This window comes from Canis lupus, chromosome 3, assembly GCF_003254725.2.
Source record: "Canis lupus dingo isolate Sandy chromosome 3, ASM325472v2, whole genome shotgun sequence".
Taxonomy (NCBI): domain Eukaryota; kingdom Metazoa; phylum Chordata; class Mammalia; order Carnivora; family Canidae; genus Canis; species Canis lupus.
This window is the reverse complement of record NC_064245.1, coordinates 1,791,638-1,818,335: the sequence shown is the minus strand read 5'-3', so window position 1 is coordinate 1,818,335 and position 26,698 is coordinate 1,791,638. Positions and strand designations below refer to the sequence as shown.

At 38.0% G+C, this 26,698-nt stretch overlaps 1 protein-coding gene and 1 long non-coding RNA gene across 2 annotated transcripts in view; one reads left to right on the top strand and one right to left on the bottom strand.

Annotated features, from left to right (window-relative positions):
- Positions 1–3,122: 3,122 nt before the first annotated feature.
- TMEM232 (transmembrane protein 232) overlaps positions 3,123–26,698 on the bottom strand; it is a 207,980-nt gene continuing 184,404 nt past the window's right edge. Inside the window, 2 exon segments of the mRNA XM_035714594.1 lie at positions 3,123–3,746; positions 7,373–7,466. Coding sequence (XP_035570487.1) covers positions 3,555–3,746; positions 7,373–7,466 — 286 coding nt within the window. The 3' untranslated portion in view covers positions 3,123–3,554.
- Positions 5,771–26,698, top strand: part of LOC118354289 (uncharacterized) — a 67,053-nt gene continuing 46,125 nt past the window's right edge. The window contains exons 1-2 of the long non-coding RNA XR_007409661.1: positions 5,771–6,010; positions 9,312–9,455. This is a non-coding gene — a long non-coding RNA (uncharacterized LOC118354289). The remainder of the gene's footprint in view (positions 6,011–9,311; positions 9,456–26,698) is intronic.

Below are 26,698 nucleotides of genomic sequence, written 5' to 3'. Positions count from 1 at the left end.
AGTAAAACTGGCTAAAATTCCTGTAAATATTTCATTCTCAGTAAGGTAAAACATTTATTAGGTAGTTTATGTGGAAAAGAAGCTGCTCTGTTAGTTGTTAAGAGAGATCTATAGAGAATTCATAGTAAATTAATGTAGGAAGACCTGGTTTTCTTCTTTCAAAATAAGTGTAAACATAGAGTGAAAGTAGCATAGAAACGAGTCATGGAAATGAGTTTTAGGTAGAAAGGGATTTAGACCCAGGGAAGGTAACACTTCCAAGCAATGGAGGCACTTAAAGATGAGTCAATATACACGGAATATGTTTCTCCTTCTTCTCTTTCTTCCTCCTACCAACTTGAAGTGAGAAGACTGGGAAAATAAGTAACTAGGGCTCAGAAACCATCAGCCGAACATACTGGAGTCACTGAGAGACTCCACCTGGTGCCCAACCCAGCCTGAGACTCAGACAACACTTGGGGAATCGTGAGGCAAAATCAATACGAAAAGTAAATGACAAAGAGTTCAGTTCGTGTTAGATTAAGTGCTTACTGGAAGGATAAGGGTTAGTAATAAAGATAAGTTATAATAAACTTGCTTTACATTTACATTAACTTAAAAGAAAGTGATCCTTTCTTCCAAGTTTGTTTGTTTTTTTATTTTTATTTATTTATTTATTTATTTATTTATTTATTTATTTATTTATTTATTATTTATTTATGGTCTGCAGAAAGCTTACAGAAAAGAGGGCCAAAAATGCAGAAGAAAAAAGGGGTTGGATTAACTTGTAGTGCATGGACTAGTATGTTCTACATATATATCATACTACGTGTTTTTCTTTTTCCAGTTATTTAACTAATGTCTTTCAGCCCCAAACCCCCCCTTCCATCTGCTTTGTGATACTGGGGACAGGGGCACTGGAGGAAGAGCTCAGGATGGCAAAGGAAGACTCTGACTCTTCCCATTTTCTTGCTCTTCTGCAGCGTGATTTGAGCCATAGACGATTTGTTCTTGTTCCCTTTTCTTTCCACGTCCCCCAAACTGCTTTATTGTGCCCTGTCAGGTCCCCGCAGCAGTAGGGCAGCACCTTCCTGTCAGAGGGCTGGGCCTCACTGTCTGCAGCTTGTCTTTCATGCTTCTGGACTCTAATAATCCAGCCCTCTTTCTTTCTGATGCTCGGGCCATAGAGGTGGAAGCAGTTTCTTGCACTTAGTGTTGTTTTTATGTTTTTCATGTTCTCAATTCTCTAACACCTTTCAAACAATTCCTTACATTGAATTCTCTCCTAAAATGACATTTTCCTCATTAAGTTCTGACTGAGGCCACTCTTTACACAAATTGTACCCATCTTATAAATGAGCAACCTGCAGCTCCAGAGGGTTCGGTGACATACCCAATGTTTCACAGCTAGCAGGAGGCATAGTTAGAATGGGAACCCAGATCCACAAGCCCCAGCCTTTTCTAACATTCCAGGGTATAGGAGGAAAATGAGGAGAGATGTGTGTTGCCAGATTCAAAGACTTTTAAAGAATAAGAATAATTTTAGAGAATAATTTAAGAATAAAGGTATAAACATTCTGACTAATCATCTCTCTCCCTCTCCATATGAGTGCGTATGTATACACACACACACACACACACACACACACACACTATTCTTTTTTTGCTTCCTTACAAATCTCCACTACTATGATAGAAAAAGAATTACTTTTTTTAAAGGCATAAATCCATAAGGAGAAAATACGATAGTACACTGGGAAATACTAAGAAAACTGTGGAAGTCAGGAAGCAGATGAACAAGTGGGAACAGACTAAGCAGGGTAGAAAAATAATAAAAAAAACCTGCCTGCAGTGGGGGAGCCTTAAGGCAGGCTAATCCATGCCCCAGAGCACCTGAATGGTGCAGGAATTGGAAGCACCAGGTTTGTGTGAAAGTGGTTCTGAAACAGCAGGATTTGCTGACATTCTTCTAAGTGGTAGTGAAGTTTCCAGAGCTCCCTGCCCACAACTCCCAGCCCAGGGGTTTCCTCTCTCACAACCTATCAGAAAGTTTATGACCTAAAAGGGCGGGCTGGTGAGGCTGCTACCACTGCAGGGCCGAGGAGAGAGCAGTTGGAATGGAAGGACGGTAGAAAACTGTGGGTGGAAGTGAGGGATAAGGGATTCGTTCCTTCAAGGGGGATACTGAATAGTTGATGGAGCAAGATTTTCCACAGGATGAAATTCAGGGAAAGGAGACTGACTGGCCTGCTGTAGGAGAGATTTCCTTTCATATGTGAAGAAAGCACAGACTAATGAAGATACCTTCATTGGAAAGGTGCACTGGGAGGTACTGTCTCTGAGAACTGACTTAATCTCCATAAGAGGAGACAAGGATGACATAAAAGGTTTGGGGAGAGCAACATATATTTGAAACATCCCTATTGGGAATCCATATAATGAAGACACCCTTCCTCCCTTCCATATTTCTATGGTGTTATTGTTGTCTTAAAGAATGATACTGTCAATTCACATAATATGGGTCACAAATTTATCCCAAAATTATGTGATTTTAAGAAGTCAGTTGCCAACGTTTTTAAGACTTAACAACTTTTATTTTAAAAAGTAACCCTATTTAAGATCTCCTTCTTGAAAGACTAGTGTAGTTGGGAACTCTACTTGGGTGGGGTAGGTAGTCCATGGCCCCTTTGACTTATGCTACCTTCCTAAGCTGGTAGGCATTTGAGTTTAACACCCCCTACAAAGTAACTGTTTTTTGAGTATCAGAGAAATTGAGGTGTGATCATTATCTATATTTTTCAGAAAAGGAGCGTGAGCCATCATGGGAACACCAACCCAATATTCTTATCCATTGAATGGGAGTTACAGAAGAATTGAAATGCGATTTTAAAAATGACTCCTAATTGGCTGAATCCCTCGGTAGGTGTTCCTGTACCTTCCAAGACCATCCACACCCATCCTCATAAACTCTTCTGACAAAAGGTAAAACCTGTGCCTCTCAGTGAGCTCCTTTGGTATCCACCAAAGACCAAATCATCTTGAGATGACTGATCTGTCCAAAGTTGTTTCTCTACTGCATCTTTTCAAATTCAAGTTTCTGACATATAGTTTGATGTGGTGTTGAGAAGGAAATACAAATCCAAGCAGGTGCCTTACTTCTTTAATTTGTATAATAGTTAATATAGGAGTATCCATTGGTGCGCATTCTATTTTCAAGAAACAATTCTTAATGTGGCTCATTAATAATTTGCAATTCGTTTCCATCTAACTGTCCACTGAAAACCAATGCTCTGAGAATCATTGATTACATAGGCTGTATGATCACAAGAAAAAAAGTCAATTATGAAAAGCTCTAGCCATTTTTTTGAAAATGTTTAGTAGAATCACTTCACTCAAATGCAAGTAAGAACTGCTAATTTAGGACTAAGGTATAACTATTCAAAAGTCTGCACTAGGATAACAATTCCTAAGAAATGGCTTCCAGTTAATTAGAAGAAATGTTTGCTAACATCTAGCTATCTTGGTCTCTTTCATGCAATTTCTGTCATATGAACTTCAGTTCTTTGTGGGGTTTGTCATTTTATTTCTAATGAAACTACTTCAGTCCTAGGAGGAAGTTCATAGGGTTTGGTTTGCTTATGGAGTTTTTCTTCTCTTCTCTTCATAATTTCTCTGAAGTGTTTTTCTTCCTGTAACTCTTTGTCTTTACGTTCTTGGGCCTCACATGCTGCATCTTCTTTCTGTCGAATCTCAAGCTCTTTCTGCCACTGTCACAGAGAGAAAGTGTCATATGATTTTCCATGAAAAAAATGAAAAAAATTACTTTAGCTTCTCAAAATGCAGATCCTATTATCCAATTATCTCCTCAGTTTTTCTCAGAGATTCTTGGACTTTGAACCCAACCATAACTGGAAAAACACTGGCCACACTCAGGGAGGCTATCTCACTCCCTCCCCTCAAAAAAGAGAAAAAGAAGCTGGTGTTCCCTCTTAACATTTTTAATAATAGTAATTCAAAGGAAGAAATAATAGGATTTACTTTTTATATTACAAAGGAATTTCATTTCTTCATCAATATTGGTATTTACATGACATCATGGAATTGTAAAGTGAAAAATCAAGCCAAAGTAAAAAGAAAAACCAGATTAAGGCAGAAGGACAATTTTGATATTATTGTAGATGAAGTGGAAAATGAAATTAAAGGGAAGACAAATGCTGATTCTGTAACAGACAAATGTGGAGACTTCTAAGGGATTCACCTCAATTGAACATGTTAATTAATGACAATAATAGCATTATCTGGAGGCAAAAGTTCTAAAACTCAGTAGTTGGAAGTAAGAACCATAAATCAACCAAACATCATCAGGAGGACCCTTCTTCCCTCTATCTTTAATGAACAAAGTGGTGAAAGAGATGATAATCTGTCTTCAAGCTGGATAAAAACGTCCAGAGGAGAATGACCTCAGCATGAAATGTTGGAAATTTCTAAAGACACTTCCTACCCTTGCTTATTTCTTGTTTTGTTACCCTAAGCCCACCAGTACTCACAGACAACCAAACTATCCTTGATGACCTATCAATTAACTTATAAATTACTATAAACTAGTGCTATGGATTATAACTGTTATTTAAGGTATATAGATATTAATAAGCAGGACTAAACCACAGAATTCACATCAAATCTCTTAGTAGCCTTCCTTTTGAAACATACTCAGAGTAAATATTGAACAAGAGATTTTAATAAAACTATATTCTTCATTGTTCTTACCCCCAGTTAAATTTTAAAGACATAAGAAATACAAAGTTACCTTGATAACTATAATACCCATCTGTGACATATAATTTTTGTCAGAGAACAAACTAAATAATACTGTTTGGCAAAATGACCAATTTTATGTTGTAGCATGAGAGTGGTAGTTGGTGTAATAATGACAATATCTATAAACAAAGACAACTAATCTACCTTATAGGAGAGATTTCACTGTACTTCGTGACCTTGATCTTTACATTGTGAAAAATCAACAGAGGACTAATTCTTAAGAACTCTCAGTAAAATAGAATTCTTTGGTTTCCCAAACAGCATGTACAAAAGCAGTAATGGGGTGTATATTGCTAATGCCTGGGAGGTGGCTTCTGTAACGCTGGTATGAGAAGGTGGCATAGCTGAAATTCACCATCACATTATGATCCTTCTTTCGGTTATCCCCGGGAAAAAAGTAACTTTTCTTCCCCCTTTATGTCTCTGTTGACCATGACAAATTCAATCTGGTTAAACCATTGTCTTGTCTTTACTTTTATCTGCCATTATTATCATCAGTTGTGAATGCAGCAAGCAGGACATAGGTATGCTTGATGCTGATGGGAAACAGAAGCACCATTTACTGCTTTATTTAGCCCATTCCATCAGGTTTTGATCACCAGGCTGTGGAATACCAGCAGTGCATCAGGCACCTTAATATATGCTGATGTAATAATTAGAGGTATGTGCCTGACTGTTTGCCTATTGTCGCCACTTGATAAAATTCAATTGACTTCATGGGACAGTTAAACTTGGAGTCTATGCGTGTTTTTGCTTCTTATCAATACCACAGATTCCACCTTTCCACCCCTGTTGGATTAGGAATTTTAAACCAAAAAATTAAGCAACTATGAAAACCTGAATAGAAAGGTGGGTTTGGAGTCTGGAAATCTGGTTTTGCGTGCCGACTCAGTCACTTACTAACCTCAAAACCTTGGGCAAGTAACTGCACTGTATACTACCATTTTTACTGATATGTTTTACAGGTTGGGAGGATCACATTAACTAATACAAAAGCAAATACATGTACAGAGCACTACTGCTGAAGCTCTCTGAAGGGAAATGAGACATACATGAATTATTTTTTAAAAATGTAGTATTTGGAAAGAATTCCATAAACCTTCCCAAATCAATACTACAAACTATTTGCTGAGGCTAGCCACATATCAAACAATTTGGATACACTATCAACAGATCCAAGGCAGCAATTACCTATCCTTGGAAAGCAAAAAAGGTAATGTTTTTTATTTCCTGGCCTCCTCTCTACCATTCAAAAGAATGTCCTCTGTCTCTTTAGCCCTAGGAAGATGTGTTTAATTACAAAGTGATCAAAGTCTTATTAATCTTTCAAGAGTAAAGACTGGTCACTGTAAATTGAGTCAAAGACTTTTGTTCTGTGGAGTTTTTTTTTTTTTTAAGATTTTATTTATTCATGAGAGACACAGAGAGGCAGAGACACAGGCAGAGGGAGAAGCAGGCTTCCGCGGGGAGCCCGATCCGGGACTTGATCCCGGGACCACAACCTGAGTTGAAGGCAGACACTCAAGCACTGAGCCCCCCAGGTGTCCCTGTTCTGTTTTTAAAACTACACTACATATATTTATATATACACATTGGCAATTTCCTATCCCTTGTAATCTATCCTAGATCATTTAGTTGAGGTGAATAGTAAAATACAGATGCTGTAATTTACGAACCCTTACCGATTCTTGATAATGCCCTGAATATATAATATACTGGTTTAGCAGAAACTTCATTAGTGAATAAAAGAACAATACCACAGCTCCCGTTTTGTGATTCCAGTCTCCAAATCCCATTACTTTTGCTAGAGTCACTTCAATGTTAGCTACATGATAACTATTCAGTGGAATCTGTAACTGAAATAATCATTTTTCTTTCTCAAAAGATCACTAATTCAATAGTGATTAATCATGGAAATATAAATAGTATTATGATACATAATACTGAAATGCTGGTGATAAAATTAATTTAAAACACATGTTGTATGCTATTTAGACCATTCTGTATTCAAAGAAAAACAGAAAATAAATACTTTCTCTCATATTCCAACTCAACTCCTAAAAAGAAGCAGTTATGAAATGATTTTATAAGAAATAATTGACTCAATATAGCTCAATGGATTAAAGTGTCTTAATTAAGTGAATGGCCTTGTATTGCCACTGTTTGTTTAACTCATACCAAGAAAAAGTAATTAAAGTCCCTCTAACATTTCAAGGGTAAAGAATGATCACCAAAAATGGAGTCAAAAGATTTTTGTTCTGTTATTAAAACTACACTATAAAAGAAATCAATGTTCAATATCAGATCCTTGTCACAAGAAATCAGTAACGAATTCAGGAAACAGGATAAGGCTAGTATCTCACAAATGATAGAAAACCAAATTTTATGGAAACCAATAAAGGCACTGAACTAAATAGATAGCACAGTCAGATATAATTAAGTTTGGCAAAGCCCAATCATGGTTTTATGCGTATGTTCCACATCTTAATGTTTCAATCTCACAACCACACTTTCTAATTCAAAGTGCCTTTAAAGAACAAAGCTTTTGCTGCTAATTTAAGGAAGTAAGTCTTACATGATGGTCAACAATTCTCGTCAACTCTTCATCAGCCTTGGTGAAGAAATCCGGATAAGAAAACAGGGGATGTTCTGATAGAAAAGGACGTTCCCTTCAAAATAGCACAAGAACAGAGCCAATATTAGGTCTAGATATTCCTCCTCCAAGGGATATATGGATTTGCAAGTCATTTCGTTACTAAGCATTTTGATGCTAAATTGTTAACATAAAGTACTATCTTTATTCTTTGTAGACTATTATATATAGCTTTTAATTTCTGTAAGTCATTTTGGGATACCTTAACTGACATTTTTTTAAAAGATTTATTTATTTGAGTGAGAGCATGAGGGTAAGAGGGAGAGCGAGCTCGAGTGGGGCAGGGGGCGGGGGGCAGAAAGAGAAGCAGACTCCCCACTAAGCAGGGAGCCCGATATGGGATTCCATCCCTAGACCCCAGGATCATGACCTGAGCTGAAGGCAAACGCTTAACTGAATGAGCCACCCAGGCACCCTAAACTAACATTATTATGGGTACAGAATGATACATAGTACGAGGACTAGAAAATAATAAAAAGGTCATCTTTTCCTGTATAAATACTACAGTGGGTCAGTAACACAGGAGATGTTGGGATATGAAGATTTAAGGAAGCCTGAAATAATTTTGCTCAATAGGGAGATGAAAGTGCCCACAGCCATATACAACTCCATGACCCTGGAAGTTCCGGTGGAAGTCTAAGCCTAAGAATTTGCTCTAAGATATACTAAAAAAAACAAAACTTTGATTTCAGTACTTCTCCAAGGCCTTTGTAGTGCTAAGGGTGAAACTATGGCAGAGAGTTTAGTGACAGTTCAATAGAAGTGTTGGCAATGCAAATCTAGGCCCCAAAGTAGTGGGGATTTAGTGTTAAACTGTCCATGTAATAGTTGTATTATATTAAAGTTATTATGAAGAAATGATTGTGAGTCCAGAAATACATAAAGCAACAAAATGGTGGCAGACAATGTGGTTTTAAAGGAAAGAGAGTGGGTTTAAAGTAAAAGCTCTTAGGAGACCGAGACATAGCTCATGAAAATTTTCCATGGTCAAAAGTCTGATCACTTTTTAAGACTGCAGAGTCTAAATTTTTTTTTTCAATTTGCTGCCTCTACCATTTTAGCTAGCTTTATATGTTTGATATCCTATGCTTCCCTCATATCACCAGGTCCTCTTGCTTTATGCTGCAACAAATGCTTCTCAAATCTATTTATCTTCATCTCCACTGACATTTCCCTGCTCTAAACCATCATCTTTCACCTGCACCCACACCTCCTTTTGGGAATCCCTGCATCCACCAGGCCTCACCCTTTTAATTCTTGTCTGTATACAGTAGCCAGAATTTTTTTTCCCCAAAATACAAAGGGTATCATGTCAATCCTGCACTTGGAAGTGTTCATAACTCCCAATTAATTTTATGATTGAGATCCCATTTGTCATTGAAGAGGCCTGAAGTAGACTGTGCAGCTGGTAAAGGGGCCTTGGCATGTTTTCCCCAGACTCATTTCTCTCCCTTCTTGGCCGAGGCCTATGCATTCCTAGCACATGGGCTTTTCGCAGTTGCTGCAGTGTTCCTTGCTCCACGCCACTACGGTTTGTCTGCACGTGCTCTCCTCCATTCTCCAGGGCTCTTCTCACCCACCACTCAAGCCCACTACCCTTGGCTTTTCCTTCCTTGTCCTTACTCAGTTGTAACTTCATATTGGTCTGTGCACCTGTGGGACTTCTGTTTTCCTGACTAGAGCATGAAGTGCTTGAAGGTGAGGACTCTCATTTGGTTACCCCTGGTCCCCTGGTCCCCTCGGCGTCCAGCGCAGTGCCACCAGACACTGAGTGTCTACTCAGTGAGTGCCTGTGTGTTTGGTGGATTTTTGAATGAATAAATGAAAACTGTGATATGCTTTCATCCCCCTTACATTCCAGGCCATGAGTAGGAGTCTACCAGATGGCACTTTTCTGTCAGCGGAACAGTGAACAGCATCCAGGGCGGCAAGAGGGTGACAATCTCAGGGGACAAGTCACAGAATGAAGCCAATAGGAGGAGTTCAGAGGAAAACAACTCAAGTGGTAGGTCAACATAGCTGGTCCCCTCTCCTAATTCATAAGATTCAGAAGTATTGTGGGGAAGAAGAGCAATGGGCTTCCCACGGTACATTCAACAGAGGCCTGAGTCATTCTATTGAAAGATTGAAGGAAAATATGGCACTAGAATGCTGGAAATTGGGAGACCACTGGGGGCTGGTACTTGGCTTAACTATATTCATTCAATAAAATGTGGGCACTTCTGACATTCAAAGAATTGTGTTAAATGCTGTGAAAAGATAAATAAGACAGAACTTTCAAATTATTTAAAGGTTAAAAGTATTCATGCAAGTTGCCTCAATTCCTTCTTGAATTATAAAAGTTGAAAGAAATGTATTACAATATAAATAATATTAGAAAACCTTTAAAATAGGAAGATTAAATGGATATCCTTGTGCATCTGTGATTTTTAGTTATCTCAGTTGAATAGTTTGTACTAAAAATGTGTAGATATTTATAATAGAGGCAACATGAGACATAAACATTCAGTAATATAAACAAAAATAAAGGAAATGGGTTAAGAACGTGAGCCCTGCAGTCAGATCTCAAAGCAGATTTTCATTCTGCTACTTAGTACTATTTAATCCTTCTGTTCCTCAGTATTTTCATTTTAAATATTAAAAATAATAGTACCTGCCTTATGTTTTTATGAGGAAAATAAACAATAAAGCATAAAGTATGTTTGATGGGGCAAACACTAGCCACATTTCAGCTGTATTATCCTTATCATCAGCATTATACAAAGAATGCAGAGAAAAAAAAAAAAGAATGCAGAGGAAGCAGCCATGGCTTTTAGCTGGTGCTAAAAAAAAAAAAAAAAAAAAAAAAAAGGAAAAAATAAAAGAAAATAGAGGACAAAACAATGAAGTCATTAATGAGATGTACAGTTTTGATGTTTGCAGTTAAATGGGAACTGGAGAGAAACCTGTTAGAAAGCCTCGTGTAACAGTCCAAGGTCTGCCATGACAAATGACCCCAAATTGATAGACTTTTTAAAGAAATCCATTTTCTTACAGTTCTTGAATCCAAAAGACCTAAATCAAAATGTTGGCAGGGTTGGTTCCCCTGGAGCCGCAGGGTGGGGTGGTGGAGGGACACATTCCATGCCTCTCTTGGCCTCTATGGCTAACATTCTTGGTTTACAGACACAACAGTCCCATGTGTCTCTGTCTTCACGTGACCTTCTCCTGTGTCTTTTCTGTCTTTCTCTTGTAGAACACAAGGCCCAACTGAGCAAGAAAGCCTTAACTTGCCCCTCAGGTTGACTAATAAACCTTCGACAAACCTCTTCCTCACCCTAGGCCCTTGGCCATCCCATGCAATCAATAAAGACAGTGCCTCTACCTTCTAGTCTATGCGGTAGAGTAGGAGCCTAAGTTTGAAAGTGACAGCAAGCACCGACGACCTTATCACATTGACCACCCCTCCTCTAACATCCACTACAGCTTTTCGGCTACCTCCCCTCAGCACTTAAAAATCCTCCTGTCTTCTGTCTCAGAGGATTTGAATTCAGTCTCTGTCCTCTATCCAAGACTTGAATAAAGTCGTCTTCGTTTAATCTCTGGGGCAATTTTTCTTTCACAGACTATTTCAAGATGATCTTTATTATTATTATTTTTAAGTTTTTATTCTAGTTAGTTAACAATAGTCTACTATTGGTTTCAGGAACAGAACTTAGAGATACAGCACTAAGACACAACACCCATCGCTCATCACAAGTGCCCTCCTTCATTCCCTTCATGCATTTAGCTCAACTCCGCTCGCCTCCCACCCAGCGATGATTAGTGTCTCTCTAGCTCCATCCACATTGCTGCAAATGGCAAGATTTCATTCTTTAGGATGGCTGAGTCCTATTCCAGTGTGTATACACACCACATCTCCTTTAGCCATTCATCAGTTGATGAACACCTGGCCTCTTTCTATAATTTGGCTATTGTTGATAATGCTGCTGTAAACACTGGGGTGCAGGTGCCCCTTTTGACACAGTATTTTTGTATTCTTTATAAATACCTAATAGTACAATTGCTAGGTCATAGGGTAGGCCTATTTTTAACTTTCTGAGGACCCTCCATACTGTTTTCTAGAGTGGTTGCACCAGTTTGGATTCCCACCAACATTATAGGAGGCTTCCCCCCTTTCTCCATTCTGACAGGTGTGAGGTGATATCTCATTGTGGTTTTGATTTGTATTTCCCTGATGATGAGTGATGTTGAGCATCTATTCACATGTCTGCTGGCCATCTGGATGTCTTCTTTGGAAAAATGTCTATTCATGTTGTCTGCCCCTTTTTTTCAACAGGATTACATCTTCTTTGAGCATTGAGTTTGATAAGTTCTTTATAGATTTTGGATACTAATCCTTTATCAGATATGTCATTTGTAGATATCTTTCCCATTGTTTAGGTTGTCTTTTAGTTTTGTTGATTATTTCCTTTGCTGTGCAGAAGCTTTTTATCTTGATGACATCCCAATAGTTCATTTTTGCTTCTGTGTCCTTGCCTCCAGAGACATGTCTAGAAAGAAGTTGGCACAGCCAGTGTCAAGGAGGCTGTGTTCCTCCCTAGGATTTTGATGGATTCCTGTCTCACATTTAGGTCTTTCATACACTTTGAATTTATGTTTGTGCGTGGTGTAAGAAAGCAGTCCAGTTGCATTGTTTTGCATATTGCTGTTCAGCTTTCCCAACATCATTTGTTGAAGGGACTGTTTTTCCCCCCATTGGATATTCTTTCCTGCTTTGTCAAAAATGAATTGAGCATATAGTTGTGGGTTCATTTCTGAAATGTTCTCTTTAGTTCTCTTGATCTACGTGTCTGTGTTTGTGCCAGTACCATTCTGTCTTGATGATCACAGCTTTGTAATAGAACTTGAAGTTGGGAATCATGATACCTCCACCCTTGGTTTTCTTTTTCAACATTACTTTGGCTATTTGGGGTCTTTTGTGGTTCCATACAAATTTCAGGACTGTTTGTTCTAGCTCTGTGAACAGTGCTGGTGGTGTTTTGACAGGGATTGCATGAAGTGTGTAGATTGCTTTGGGTGGTAGAGACATTTTAGCAATATTTAATCTTCCAGTCCATGAGCATGGGATGTTTGCCATTTCTTTGTGTCATCAGATTCTTTCACATGTGCTCGATAGTTTTCAGAGTACAGATCTTTTACCTATTTGGTTAGGTTTATTCCTAGGTATCTTACGGGTTTCAGTATAATTGTAAATAGTAATAGTATTTCATCTTTTTCTGCTGCTTCATTATTGGTGTAAAGAAATGCAACAGATTTCTGTGCAATTGATTTTGTATCCTACAACTTTGCTGAATTCATGTATCAGTTCTAGCAATTTTTTGGTGGAGTCTTTCACAGTTTTTACTTAAAATATATCATCTGTAAATAGTCAAAGTTTGACTTCTTCTTTACAAATTTGAACGCCCTTTATTTCTTTTTGTTGTCTGATTGCTGAGGCCCAGACTTCTATTATTGTGTTGAGTAACAGTGGTGTGAGAGGACATCCCTATCTTGTTCCTGACCATAAAGGAAAGATTGTGTTTTTCCCCATTGAAGATGATATTAGCTCTGGGTCTTTCATACATGGCCTTTATGATGTTGAGGTATGTTTCCTTTATCCCTACTTTCTTGAAGGTTTTTATCAAGAATGGATTCTTTACTTTATGAAATGCTTTTTCTGCATCTATTCAGAGGATCATATAGTTCCTATCCTTTCTTTTATTGATTTAGTGTATCACATTGATTAATTTGCAAATACTTAACCACCCTTTCAGCCCAGGAATAAATATCACTTGATTGTGGTGAATAAATGTACTGCTAGTACATTCGCCAGTATTTTGTTAAGAATTTTTGCTTCCATATTCATCAGGGATATTGGCCTGTAATTCTCCTTTATAGTGGGGTCTTTTTCTGGTTTTGAAATCAAGGTAATGCTGGCCTCAGAGAATGAGTTTGAAAGTTGTTCTATTTCTATTTTTAAATTTTGTTTTAATTTTTTTCTTCAAATTTTTAGTTAAATTCTAATTAGTTAACACAGTGAAATATTGATTTGAGGAGAATTCAGTGATCCATCACTTACATGTAATACCCATGTCCAACACAAGTGCCCTCCTAAACACCCATCACTTCTATTTTTTGGAACAGTTTGGGAAGAATAGGTATTACCTCTTCTTTAAATGTTTAGTAGAATTTCCCTGGGAAGCCATCTGGTCCTGGGCTTGTTTGTTCAGAGGTTTGTTTTTTTTCCACTAAATCATTTTTTTTTGCTGGTTATGGGTCTCTTCATATTTTCTATTTCTTACTGTTTCAGCTTTGGTAGTTCATATGTTTCTAGGAATTTATCCATTTCTTTTGGATTACCCAATTAATTGGCATAAATTTTTCATAATACTCTCTTATAATTGTTTGTATTTCTGTGGTGGTGGTTGTGATCTCTTCTCTTACAGTAGTGATTTAATTTATTTGGGTCCTTTCTCTTTTCTTTTTGATAAGCCTGGCTAGGAGGTTATCAATTTTGTTAATTCTTTTAAAGAACCAGCTCCTAGTATCATTGATCTTTTCTGCTGCTCTTGTTTGTTCTGTATCATTTATTTCTGCTCTAATCTTTATTATTTCTCTTCCTCTACTGGCTTTAGGCTTTATTTGCTTTTGCTTTTCTAGCTCCTCTAGGTGTGAGGTTAGGTTGTGTTGAGTCATTTCTTGCTCCCTCACCGTGGAGCCCACCTGAGCCATCTGAGCTGCTCCCTGGGCGGCGCGCACTCCAGCCCTTTAGGGAGCTCGGCCTGCGGGGTGTGGCGTACTCTCCCCGGGCCCAGTTCCTCCATTAGTGCCCCTGGGAGCCTGAGGGCATCCCCGCCCCTCCTGGGATCCTGCCTGCTTCTTGGGGCAGCCTGTGCTTCTCTCCTGTGACCACTTTTGCTGCATCCCAAAGGTTCTGGACCATCGTGTTTTCATTTTCATTTGTTTCTGTGCATTTTTTTAGTTCTTCTTTAATTTCCTGGTTGACCCACTCATTTCTTTAATAGGTTCTTTAACCTCCATGTATTTGTGGTCTTCCCAAATGTTTTCTTGTGGCTGACAAGTACATGGCATTGCGGTCTGAAAATATGCACAGTATGATCTCAATCACTTTGTATTTGTGGAGGCCAGATTTGTGACCCAGTTTGTGATCTATTGTGGAGAATGTCCCATGTGCACTAGAGAAGAATGTGTACTCTGCTGCTTTTTTTGGGAGGGGGATGTTCTGTATCTATCTGTGAAGTCCATCTGGTCCCACGTGTCATTCAAAGCCATGGTTCCCTTGTAGATTTTCTGCATAGATGATCTGTCCATTGCAGGAAGTGGGATGTTAAGCTCCCCTGCTATTATTGTATTGTTATCGATGAGTTTGCTATCGATTTATATATTTGGGTGCTCCCACATTGGGGCACACATATTTACAATTGTTAGATCTTCTTGTTGGGTAGACCCCTTTACTATGATCCATGCCCTTCCTCATCTTTGTGACAGTCTTTGGTTTAAAATCTAGTTTTTCTGATAGAAGGATGGCACCTTCAGCTTTCTTTTGATGTCCAATAGCCGGTTAAATGCTTCTCCATCCTTTCACTTTCAACCTGCAGGTGTCTTTAGGTCTAAAATGAGCCTCTTGCAAGCAGCATATAGACGGATCTTATTTTTTATCCGCTCTGATGCCCTCTGTCTTTTGATTGGAGCATTTACACTCAGAGTGATTACTGATAGAAATGAATTTAGTGCCATTGTATTATCTGTGAAGTCGGTGTCCTTTTGAGTCTTTGTTACTCTTGGTCTGTCTTTCCCACTCCAAGTCCCCTTTAATATTCTTTGCAGGGCTGGGTAGTTGCCATGAACTCCTTTAGTTTTTGTTTGTCTGGGAAACTCTATCTCTTCTTCTATTCTGAAGGACGGCCTTGATGGAGAAAGAATTCCTGGCTGCATAGTTTTCCCATTCCACAGGCGGAAGATACCACGCCACTCTCTCTGGCCTGCCAGGTCCCTGTGGAGAGATCTGCTACTAACCTTATTTGTCTTCCCTTGTAGATTAGGGATTTCTTTTCTGGCTGCTTTCAGGAACCTTTCCTTATCTCCATTTTTTGCCAATTTTACTAGGACAAAAGGTCTTGGTGTTGGCTTGCTTTTGTTGATCTTGAGGGGAGTTCTCTGTGCCTCCTGGATTTGGATGTCCATTTCCTTCCCCAGATTAGGGAAGCTGGCAGCTATAAACTGCTCAAATAACCCTGCTCCCTTTCCCCCCTCTCTTCTGCTGGCACGCCTATGATATGAATGTTATTATGGCTTCTGGAGTCACTGAGTTCCCTAAGTCTACGTTCGTGATCCAATAATTGTCTTTCCCTTTTCTTTTCAGCTTCATTGTTTTCCAGAATTTTATCTTCTATATCATGTATTTGTCCTTGTGCCCCTTCCATCCTTGTGATCTTTATATCCAGTCAGTTTTTCCTCTTGGTTATAGCATTTTTATATTTCAGCCTGACTAGTTTTGAGGACTTGTATCTCTGTGGTAAGAGGCTCCCTGGTGTCTTCTTTGTTCAAGCCCCATTACTCTTCCTTATGATTGTTGTTTTAAATCCTGGTTCAGGCATATCACTTACATCTGTTTTGATTACATTCCTGGCTGTGACCTCTTCTTTTGGGATGAAATTCCTCCATCTTGGCATTTTGTCTTGGTCTCTGTCTCCTGTGTGTCAGGAAAGCCTATTATGGTTCTTGCTCCTAAGAGTAATGGCTACAGTAAGAAGAGGTCATATGCTGTCCAGGGCTTGGGGCTTCAGGAAGTGTCTCTGGTATGCTGTTCGCTCTGCTGCTGTTTTGGCTGCCCTTCCCCTCAGGTCAGTCCCCTACGGTTTCTCCTTGCCTGTGGGGGTGAGTGCTTGGACCTTTTCCACTGTGTGAGGAGTTTTTAACTAGGTGTGTTTTGGTCTGCTTGTTGAAAGAGGCTAGATCCTATTCCCCTGAAGCTGGAGCTTTTCAGCAGCCTGTGGTCAGTAGACTTGGGGCAGGCCTCCAAGGTGGGGGAGCGGGAGGGAGGGGAAGGGTATGTGCTGCTCTTCTGTGGGAGTGGCCCACTGCTGCTCTGTCTCCAGGCACTCTTGCCCTAGTGGAAAAGCTCTTGCCCTAGTGGAAAAGCACCTGTGGAGTACAGGAGGGGGAGCTTGGTTTAAGTGGCTCAAACCTCCACTCTGGATGTTGTACTTCACTGAGGTCGCCCTGTGCTGATGGGCAGGGCAAAAATAGATCATTTGTCCCCAGAGAGGGGAGTTTGGGCCTGCTGGTATTCAGGGAGCTCTCACAGAGGAGTGAACAGTCTCCGCTCATTTGTCCCAGGCATCCCTCAGATCTCTGCTTCACCCCGTCTGCGTCTGACCCATCTGCCCACCTGGCAGCACAGTGCTCCTGTGTTTTATCCAGGCAATTTGGCTGAGTCTCAAAACTCCAAATTTTAGGGACCCAGCATGGCATGAATCCACACGGATCCCCTGGGGAAGGGTCTCTCTGGGCTGTCACTGGTGCTGGTTTGTCCCCAAAGGGCAGTCCTATGGATGTGCAGGGGTTTGGAGTTTATGTTAAAATGCAAAAAAAAAAAAAAAAAAAAAAAAAAAAGCTGGCGTCCAGTTTAGCTGCTCCTAGGGGCTGCCTCTGCCCTTACGCTGATAAGTGGGGGCAGCTCAATGTTGCCTGTTAACTGTTGTCCCCAGAGAGGCAGTGCCACTTCTCCAGATGCGCTCCAAGCAGGGGAACTCTGTCCCCATGCGACCCAGGGGATCAGACCACACTGTTTGCCCCAGAGCCTCCGCTCTCCTTCTCCAGGGGAGCACCCCTCCCCCCATCAGGCTCCACCCCAACACCAGCAGAGACTTCTAAAACTTAAGTCTTTGAGCGCTACTTCTTATAAAAACTTGGGATAATCAGCCCCTCTCCTTTTCGCAGGATGATCACAGATTTCTTAAGACACATTTAGAACCTGTTCAGTTTAACATGTCAAGGATGAAAGATGCGCGGTAATATTTACCCAAGAGAAACAACGAGCCATGACACAGTTCCTTGGACAGGGTTACGGTTTTGCAGGTTCCCAAGGTCGTCTAAGGACATGCAAGTGTGGAGCGAGCCTCCCACCACACAGGAGGTTTACTCCAGGAACGCAGGGCGTGCCCCTGCCTCGGGCCCCTCAAGTCCTGCATGAGTCAGTGTTGAAGCATCTACTGAACCTGTGAAATATGCTTTTATCTCAGGTAAACTAAAATAACCTGTGGAGTCACCCAACGAGCAAAACGTACCCCCAGAATTACATCCTTGTTTGGAAACTGAATGACTTGTGCCTTTATCTCACATTTTACTTCCTTATTTACTTACTTACTTACTTTATTTATTTATTGCAGAGGAAGTGGGCACCCCTACTCATTGGCTGGCTTTCTTTTTTCTAGTATATTCTATTTTCCTTATTGATGTTCATCATAGATTGATGATCCTCAAAAAACACTGTGGACACCACTTTTCACTGATTCCAAACTTGTTCCAATAAATTGTATACTTTTTCCCCCCTCTTTGGGAAGCTTAAATTTTCCTTATTTGTCTACTGGAGCCCTCTGTTTAACTTCTTTCCTCAAAGACTCCCTCAGTTCTACTGCAATATTGAGACAGAATCGCCATGTAACACCATGTAAATTCAGGGCACACAACATGATGATTTCATGCAGGTATGTGTCACAAAATGGCTACTACAAAATTAGTTAATAACCAGCACTTTTTGTATGTGATGGGAACACTTACTCTCTGCTCGTATATATGCACAGCATTGCTGACTATGTTAACAGCATGACCAGGATATATATTCAATCTTCAGAACTTAAGTCATCTCATAATTGCAAGTTTGTACCCTATGATCAACATTTTCCCATTTCTCCCTCCCTCCCACCCCTGGCAAATACCAACCTACTGTTTTTATGAGTTCTGCTTTTTTTAGACTCCACGTATAAGTGGGAGGATATAGTATGTGTCGTTCTCTGTTGGGCTTATTTCATATTTCACTGAGCATCACGCCCTCCAGGTCAGCCTATGCTGTCACAAATGGCACCTGCCCCCCCCACCTTTACGGCTGCTAATATCCCACTGCGCGTCTGTACCACCTTTCCTTATTCATCCGTCAGTGGACACTTAGTGGCCGAGACATGGACACACTTCCACACCTTGGCTACTATAAACGGTGCTGCAGTCAATATGGGGGTGCAATATCTTTGGAAGATAACGATTTCTGTTTCCTTTGGATATATACCCCAAAGTAGAATTGCCGGATCACACTGCAGTTCTGCTTTTAATTCTTGAGGGAACCTCCACATTATTTTCCAAAGCAGCTGTACTCAATTTACATTCCCATCGAGAGTGCACAAGGATTCCCTTTTCTCCGCATTCTTGCCAACACCTATCTTTCGTCTTTTTCATAACAGACATTCTATAAATGTGAAGGAATCTCTTATTGTGGTTTTGCTCTGCATGTCCCTGATGATTAGTGATGCCGAGTACCTGTTTTTGTACCTAACGGCCATTTGTATGTTTTCTTTGGGAAAAAAGGTCTATTCAAGTTTTTTTGACCATTTTACAGTTGGATTTTTTCTTTTTTTGCTACTGAGTTGTATTAAGCTCCTTATACTTTTTGTATATTAACTCCTTATTACACATCGATGGTTTGGAAATATTTCCTCCCATTTTGTAGGTTACCTTTTCATGTTTTGATAGTTTCTTTTTCTGTGGAGAAGCTTTTTTGTTTGATGTACTCCCACCTGCTTATTTTTGTTTTTCTTCTCGTGTTTTTCACATCAGATGCAAAAAAAAAAAAAAATGTTGCCAAGACCAATATCGAGGTGCTTTTTTTGTTTTCCCCTAGAAATTTTAATTTCAATTCTTATATTTAAGTCTTTAATCCATTTCAGGTTAATTTTTCCAAGTGGTATAAGAGGGGAATCTTATGATTTTGAAATCTTATGATTTCATTCTTTTGCATGTGAATACCCAATTTTCCCAGCACCAATTATGGAAGAGCCTATCTTTTTTTCCATTGAGTATTCTCGGCTGCCTTGTCAAATATTAGTTAACTGTATATGCATAGGTTTATTTCTGGGCTCTTGATGCTGTTCCATTAGTCTGTATTTCTGTTTTTATGCCAGCACTATACCACTTTGATCATTATACCTTTGTAATATAGTTTGAAATTGGGAAGCATAATGCCTCCAATTTTGCCCTCAGGATTGCTTTGCCTAATGGTCTTCTGCAAATTTCATACAAATTTTAGGATTTTCCCTATTTCTGTGAAAAATTTCTTTGAAATTTTGATAGGGATTACATTCAATCTGTAGATTGCTTTGGGCAGTATGGACATTTTAACAAATGTTAAAATCTTCCAATATAGAGGCACAGGATATTTCCCATTTACTTGGTCTTTCTCAGTTTCTTTCATCATTGCCTTAAAGTTGTCAGTGTACAGAACTTGAACCTCTTTGATTAAATTTATTCCTAAGTATTTTATTGGTTTAGATGCTTTTGTAAAAGGTTATTTTTTACAGTTAGTTCACTGTCAGTGTGATTTTGTATGTTGATTTTCTATCCTGCAACTTTACTGAATTCATTTATTAATTCTAATAGTTTTTCATGGATCTTTTTTGTTTTCCTATATATAAAATCAAGTCCTCTGCAAAACAGAGACAGTTTTAAGTACTTCCTTTCTGACTTTAATTTCATTTTCTTGCTTAAATGCTCTAACTAGGACTACTGGTAGTATGCTTTCACCATTGAGTACAACGTTAGCTGTGGGCTTGTCAGTTATGGCTTTATCCTGTTGTAGTATGTTTCTTCTATACCCAATTGGTTGAGCATTTTTATCATGAAAGATGAAAAATCTGAATTTTGTCAAATGCCTTCTCTGCATCTATTGAGATGATCATGATTTTTATCTTTTAACCTATTAATATGCTGTATCACATTTATTGACTTACATACGTTAAAATATCCTTGTATCCCTCCCACTTCATGATATTTGATCCTTTTGATGATGTGCTATTGAATTTAGTTTGCTGGTATGTTGTTGAAAATTTTTGCATCTATAGTTATCAGAGTAAATGGCCTGTACTTTTGTTTTCTTGTAGTAGCCTTATCTGGCTTTGGTATTAAGGTAATGCTGGCATCATAAAATCAGTTTAGGAGTGTTCCCTTCTTTTTAGTTTTTTAGAAGACTTTAAGAAGGAGTAATGTTAATTCTTCTTTAAATGTTTGGTATAATTAACCAGTGAAGTTATTTGGTCTGAGATTTTCTTTGTTGAGAGATTTTTCTTTATTTTTTGATTCCTGATTCAGTCATCTTACTTGTTATTGTCTATTCAGATTTTCTATTTCTTCATGACTCATTCTTGGTAGATTTTACAGTTCAAAGAACTTACCCATTTCTTCTAGTTTATCCAGTTTGTTGGAATACTATTCATAGTATTTTTTATGATCCTTTGTATTTCTGTGGTATCTGTTATAGTACCATGTTCTTGAGTTTTCTCTTTTTTAGGGGGGAGGTCTAGATGAAGTTTTGTCATTTTTTTATATTTTCAGAGCAAAAGATCTTAGTTTCATTAACCTTTTCCTAGTGTTTTCGGGTCTCTGTTATTTGTTTCTACTTTGATCTCTTATTTCTTTATTTCTGCTAACTTTATACTTCAAGGAATTAGATAAACAAAATAAGCCAAAAGTTAGGTCGAGATCCTTTTTTCTTTAGATGTTTATCACTATAAACTTCCCTCAGAACTGCTTTTGCTGCATACCATAAATTTTGTTATGTTCTGTTTCCATTTTCATTTGTTTCAAGATATTTTTTTGACTTCACATTTGATTTCTTCTATGCTCCACTGATTGTTCAGAAGTATGTTGTTTAATTTCCACATATTTCTGAATTTCCAGTTTTTCTTGTTACTGGTTTTTAGTTTTATATATCATTGTGATTGGAAAAACTACTTGGTATGATTCCAGTCCTCTTAAATTTCCTAAAGACATGTTTGTAGCCTAACATAGGATCTCTCCTGGAGAATGTTCCATGTGCACTTGAGAAGAATGTGTATTCTGCTGTTAAGTGGAATATTATGTAAATGTCTGTTAGGTCCATTTGGTCTAAAGTATAATTTAAGTACAATGTTCCTTTTTATTTTTTCTGTCTGTTCTATACATTGTTTAAAGTGGAGTATTAAAGTCTCCTACTATTTTTGTACTGTCCATTTCTCCCTTCAGATCTGTTAGTATTTGCTTAATATATTTTGGTACTCCGATGTTGGGTGCATATAAATTTACAACTGCTATATCCTCTTGATGATTTGACCCATTTTTCATTACATTATGACCTTCTTTGTCTCTTGTTATAGTTTTTGACCTACTCTATTTTGTCCAATGTAAGTATAGCTGAGCTTCTTTTTCTAACTTCATTTGCATGGTCTATCTTTTCCATCCCTTTAACTCTGTGTGTGTCTTTAGAATTGAAGTGAGTCTCCTGTAGGCAGCATATAGTAGGTCTTGTTTTTGTTTTTGTTTTTTTATCCATTCATCACTCAATAGCTTTTTATTGGAAAATTTAGTACATTTACATTTAAAGCAATTATTGATAGGTAAGGATGAATTAATAATGCCATCTTATTGTTTCTTCCACTTTTGCTGTCTTCCTTTGTGAACTGACATTCTTCCATTTTGATAAGCTTTAATTTCACTTTTCTTTACCTTTTGTGTATGTTTGCTTTGTAGTTACCATGAGGCTTATATAAAACATCTTATTAAAAAATACATCTTAAAAAAAATAAAAAATAAAAAAAATAAAAAAAATAAAAATAAAAAAAAATACATCTTATTGATATAATAGTCTATTTTAAGCTACTAACAACTCTGATCACATACAAAATTAGATCTTAAGTAGAACTGTCCTTTAATAGTTCAGCAGCATTTTTCTCAATTCCGTTTCAATTCAGTAACCTTAGGATCCCTGGCACAGTCAAGAAATGAAAAGTTTCAAGTCTTTAGAGATACATTCAGGTATAACTTTCACACTCAGAACCTATTCAGATTTAATTTTTCATATACCTTTTTAAAAAGAAATTTTTAAAAAATGATTTTCTGGGCACATGAACGGAAGATTTTTATCTCAAATAAATAATGTTGGTTTTCCATTTGGGAAAGGTGATTGGTTCAAGTAGTAAATCACAACTAGGTATTCTTTGAACATTATTTTTATTTTCTTTCACCACAATTAGCTTGCCCAAATCACAGAGCCTCAAGATTACAGCTTCCTACAAAGGGCAAGATTTAAAGCATATTTACAAGAAAATTATCCAAAATAGGTAGTAAAAGCAGACTAGTAAAGAAAAAAAATTGTTCTCAACTTAACCATTACTATTATCATTACTTAATCCTCCATTTAAAAAAAATCTGAAATCTATTTAGTTGCTACTGTTTTGTAGTTCCTGCATTTTAGACCATTCTATAAATACTGTCTTCTCAGTGAGAGTTAAAAAATTGTTCTACTCTCCCCCTTCAGCCTGGGCAGTGATTCCATTTCTGCTGGGCATGAAGAATTGCCAGTGAGGAGAAGCTCCAGGGTCATTGGGCTTTTGCCACTCCCAAAGATCCCATCCGAGGGGCTCTGTCTCAGACATCAGCTTCTAAAGTTTCAGTCTCACTTTCCTTTGCCAGTCAGACTATTGATCTGTTGGTTTCCATATACAGTGTCTGCTGGAAAGTTTCGGGTGTCATTTTCACATTAACTAGAGCAACTATGGAACTCAAAGTCAAGGCTCTTTGAATTTTAATATCTTTTAAGTCTAGTAAGTCAAAATTTCCAATAAATATGTTCCACTGAAATAATTCTTGCATTTCCAGATCCAAAATTCAGTGCGGAGCCAGGGATGGTCCTCTGCCCCCTTAGCATTGCAGCTTCATTTTCTACTTTAGTTTCTCTACAATCCCCTAAATCAATTTAGCCATTAAAGTCTGGGGTCATCTCATTATGTTCATGTCAGACATGTGTGATCATCACAACAGGATTGTGATGTGATTAACTGAAAGATGCCAAAATATGTGGTAAAATGATGTTAATGTTTAAAGATGTTAATTTTTTAAAGGGCACTTTATAGAAACTTATGTCAATGGTTTCACAAAGCAGGGGAAAAACTATAATCAGCTCCTGGGCAGAGATATGGCTCTAGGAATACCCCTGAAACAAATCTAGAAAGATGAGTAGGAGTTAGTATAGTGTTAGTGAAAATAAGGGTGCATATAATTTAACTGAGTACATGTTAGTCCCTGAGGGAACAGATTGCATGGAGAACAAGGGATAACTTCAGGTTTGAATGTGTTGAGTTTAAGTGTCTTTTTTACACCATTTGGAGCAGGTTGCTCTCTAGACCTGCTGTATCACTGTCATCCCGGAAACACCCTTGCCACTGTTCTCTGTTAGGGTCATTGTTTCCTAAACCCACTGTGTTCCTTTTCCTTGATTTTTTTTTTTTTTTTTGCCTCATTTGGGGGATATTCTCAAGAAGCTTCCAAAGACATGGTGAATAGAAAGTAAACTATTTGAAAATATTTTACCCTCACATTTAATAAGCTGAGGCAGGAAAATATTCAGGTGTCATTTGTTATCTGGACTTTATCCAAATTGAATAACAGAATAGATTCAGCTAAATTTTTATATGAATTATTGTTACCTATTTTCCAAACATTATGAGCCAAATATATCCAGTACCAAGGGATGTTTATGATTCTACATTGGATTACTCCATTGTCTTCTTGTTTCTGATGCTGATTTTGTGGCATCTGATGCCATCTTGATTCCCGGGCATTGGTAGTAGCTTGTTTAGTCTCTTTGGGGCTATATTATATACTTACTGCTAACTCTGTCAAGATGAACACTAAAATTTCAATTAAGAAACAAAGCTTTTTTTCTTGTTTATATAAAGTCTGATATGTTTCATTAGAAGCTCTTCTCCATCTAGTGACCCATAAATCCAAGTTCTTTCCATCTAGTAATGCCACCATATCAACATGTGGCTTTGAAGTTCTCTTTGACAAAGGAAGAAAGACTTGAAGGAAAGATACTAGGTCCTAATTGCTTTGGCACAGAAATGCCATATAATTTCAGCTCATAGTATTTTGGTAAAATATACATGATTCTAAACCAGTTTCTAAAGCTTGACCTATTTTTTAAAAAATATTTTTATTTATTTACTCATGAGAGACACACAGAGAGAGGCAGAGAAACAGGCAGAGAGAGAAGCAGGCTCCACCCAGGGAGCTCAATGTGGGACTCGACCCCAGGACCCTGGGATCATGAACTGAGCCAAAGGCAGATGCTTAACTGCTAAGCCACCCATGTGTCCCTAAACTTTGACCTATTAACATTTAGATATTGCTTTGTTATGGGGGCTGTCCTGTGCATTGTAGGATATGTGGCAACATCTCTGGTTTCCACATGAATGACAATAACACACTCCAGTTATTAATGTTGGCAGGGTTCCCTGGGAGGCAAAATTACTCTTGACTGAGAACTACTACTCTAACTGCAAGGAAGTCTTCTAGAAAAACAAAAACACATAAAACATCTTATGATTGCTAATACTTTCTGTCACAGGAAGTTTTAAGCTTCTTTTTTTCCACAGTTTTTCAGTTTTCACAATGAAGTGTGCAATAGGCAGATCTCCAAAATGACCTCAGTAATCCCCATCTTATTCTACTCATGCCCTGGGTAATTCTCCTAGAGTATATATGGGCTAGCCCAATGACTTGCTTCTAGTCAATACAATATAAAGAATGTGATGGGATTTCACTTCCATGATTAGGTGTGACTTCAGTCTTATTAGCAAACTCTTTCTTTTGCCTTTTTGGCATTTATGAATTGGTAAATCAAGTTGCCATACTGAAGAGTCCTACAAGGCAAGTAACAAAGATGGTCTATGGCTAAGAGCAAGCTGTTTAGATTCTCAGTCTAACAACCCACGAGGAACTAAATCCTGCCAATAATTTGTGAGTGATCTTGAAAGTGGAGTCTTCCCAGGTTTGCCTTCGGAGGAGACCCTAATCTTGGCCAACATCTTGATTACAGCCTTGTGAGAGACCTTCCAAAAAGTGAACCCAGATAAATTATGTCTGATTCCTGACTCAAACTGTGAGATAATAAATGTGAGTTTTTAGTTGCTACATATTGTAGTCATTTATTACATACAATGGATAATACAAAGTGCCTTACAATAGGTCTTAAAAAAATTTTTTGAGCACTATTTGGACACCTTAAATGTCACTATGGACACGTCATTGATAAATAATTTCCGATGCTGTTTGTTTTCTTTTTCCTCTGGAATTCATTTTATTCTAATGTTAGACCTCAGGAACTGTGCTCTCATTTCTTATCTTTTGTGTTCCTCTTTTCCTCCTCTTTTACTTTCTGAGAGATCTCTTCAACTTTATCATCCAAACCGTCTGAATTTTTAGCTTCCACTATTATGTTTTTAATTTCTAAGAATTCTTTCTCTCTTATACTATTCTTTTTATCGCCTCCTTTTTTTTTCATGGATGAGAAAATTTTCATTTATTTCTCAGAAGATAATTAGAGATTTTTAAATTTTCTTCTGTCCTTATGCATGGTTTCAGTTTTCTGAATGACTTTTACATTTTATTTGGGACCCTGCCTCTTATATTGGGAGTATTTTTACAAATAATTGGTGAATTTTATATCTCTATTCACATTTTAACAGCTTTATTGAGGTATAACTAGCACACAATAAGTTGTGCATGCTTAAGATAATATGTATAATTTCATACATTTTGATACTACATATATACCCATGGAAACGTCATCATGTTCAGGAAAATAAACATAACCATTATTTTGCAAGTTTTCCTCATGCTCCATTTCTCAATTATTTATGTTTGAAAGCAAAATAGTTAGAAGGCAATGGGAAGCTCTGGGTGGGTTGTTGGAGCTTGTTGAATAATGGCTCTCATCATGGTGTGATTAGGGAGTATATTAGTTACATATTACTGCATAAAAATTACCCCTAAATTAGCAGTTTTCATACATCTTTAGAAGCAGGAAGTTAATCATCTCATAGTTTCTCTGGGTCAGTAATTTGGATATGGCCTTAGGTTCAGTGTCTCTCATGGGGCTGAAATCAAGTACTAGCAGAGGTT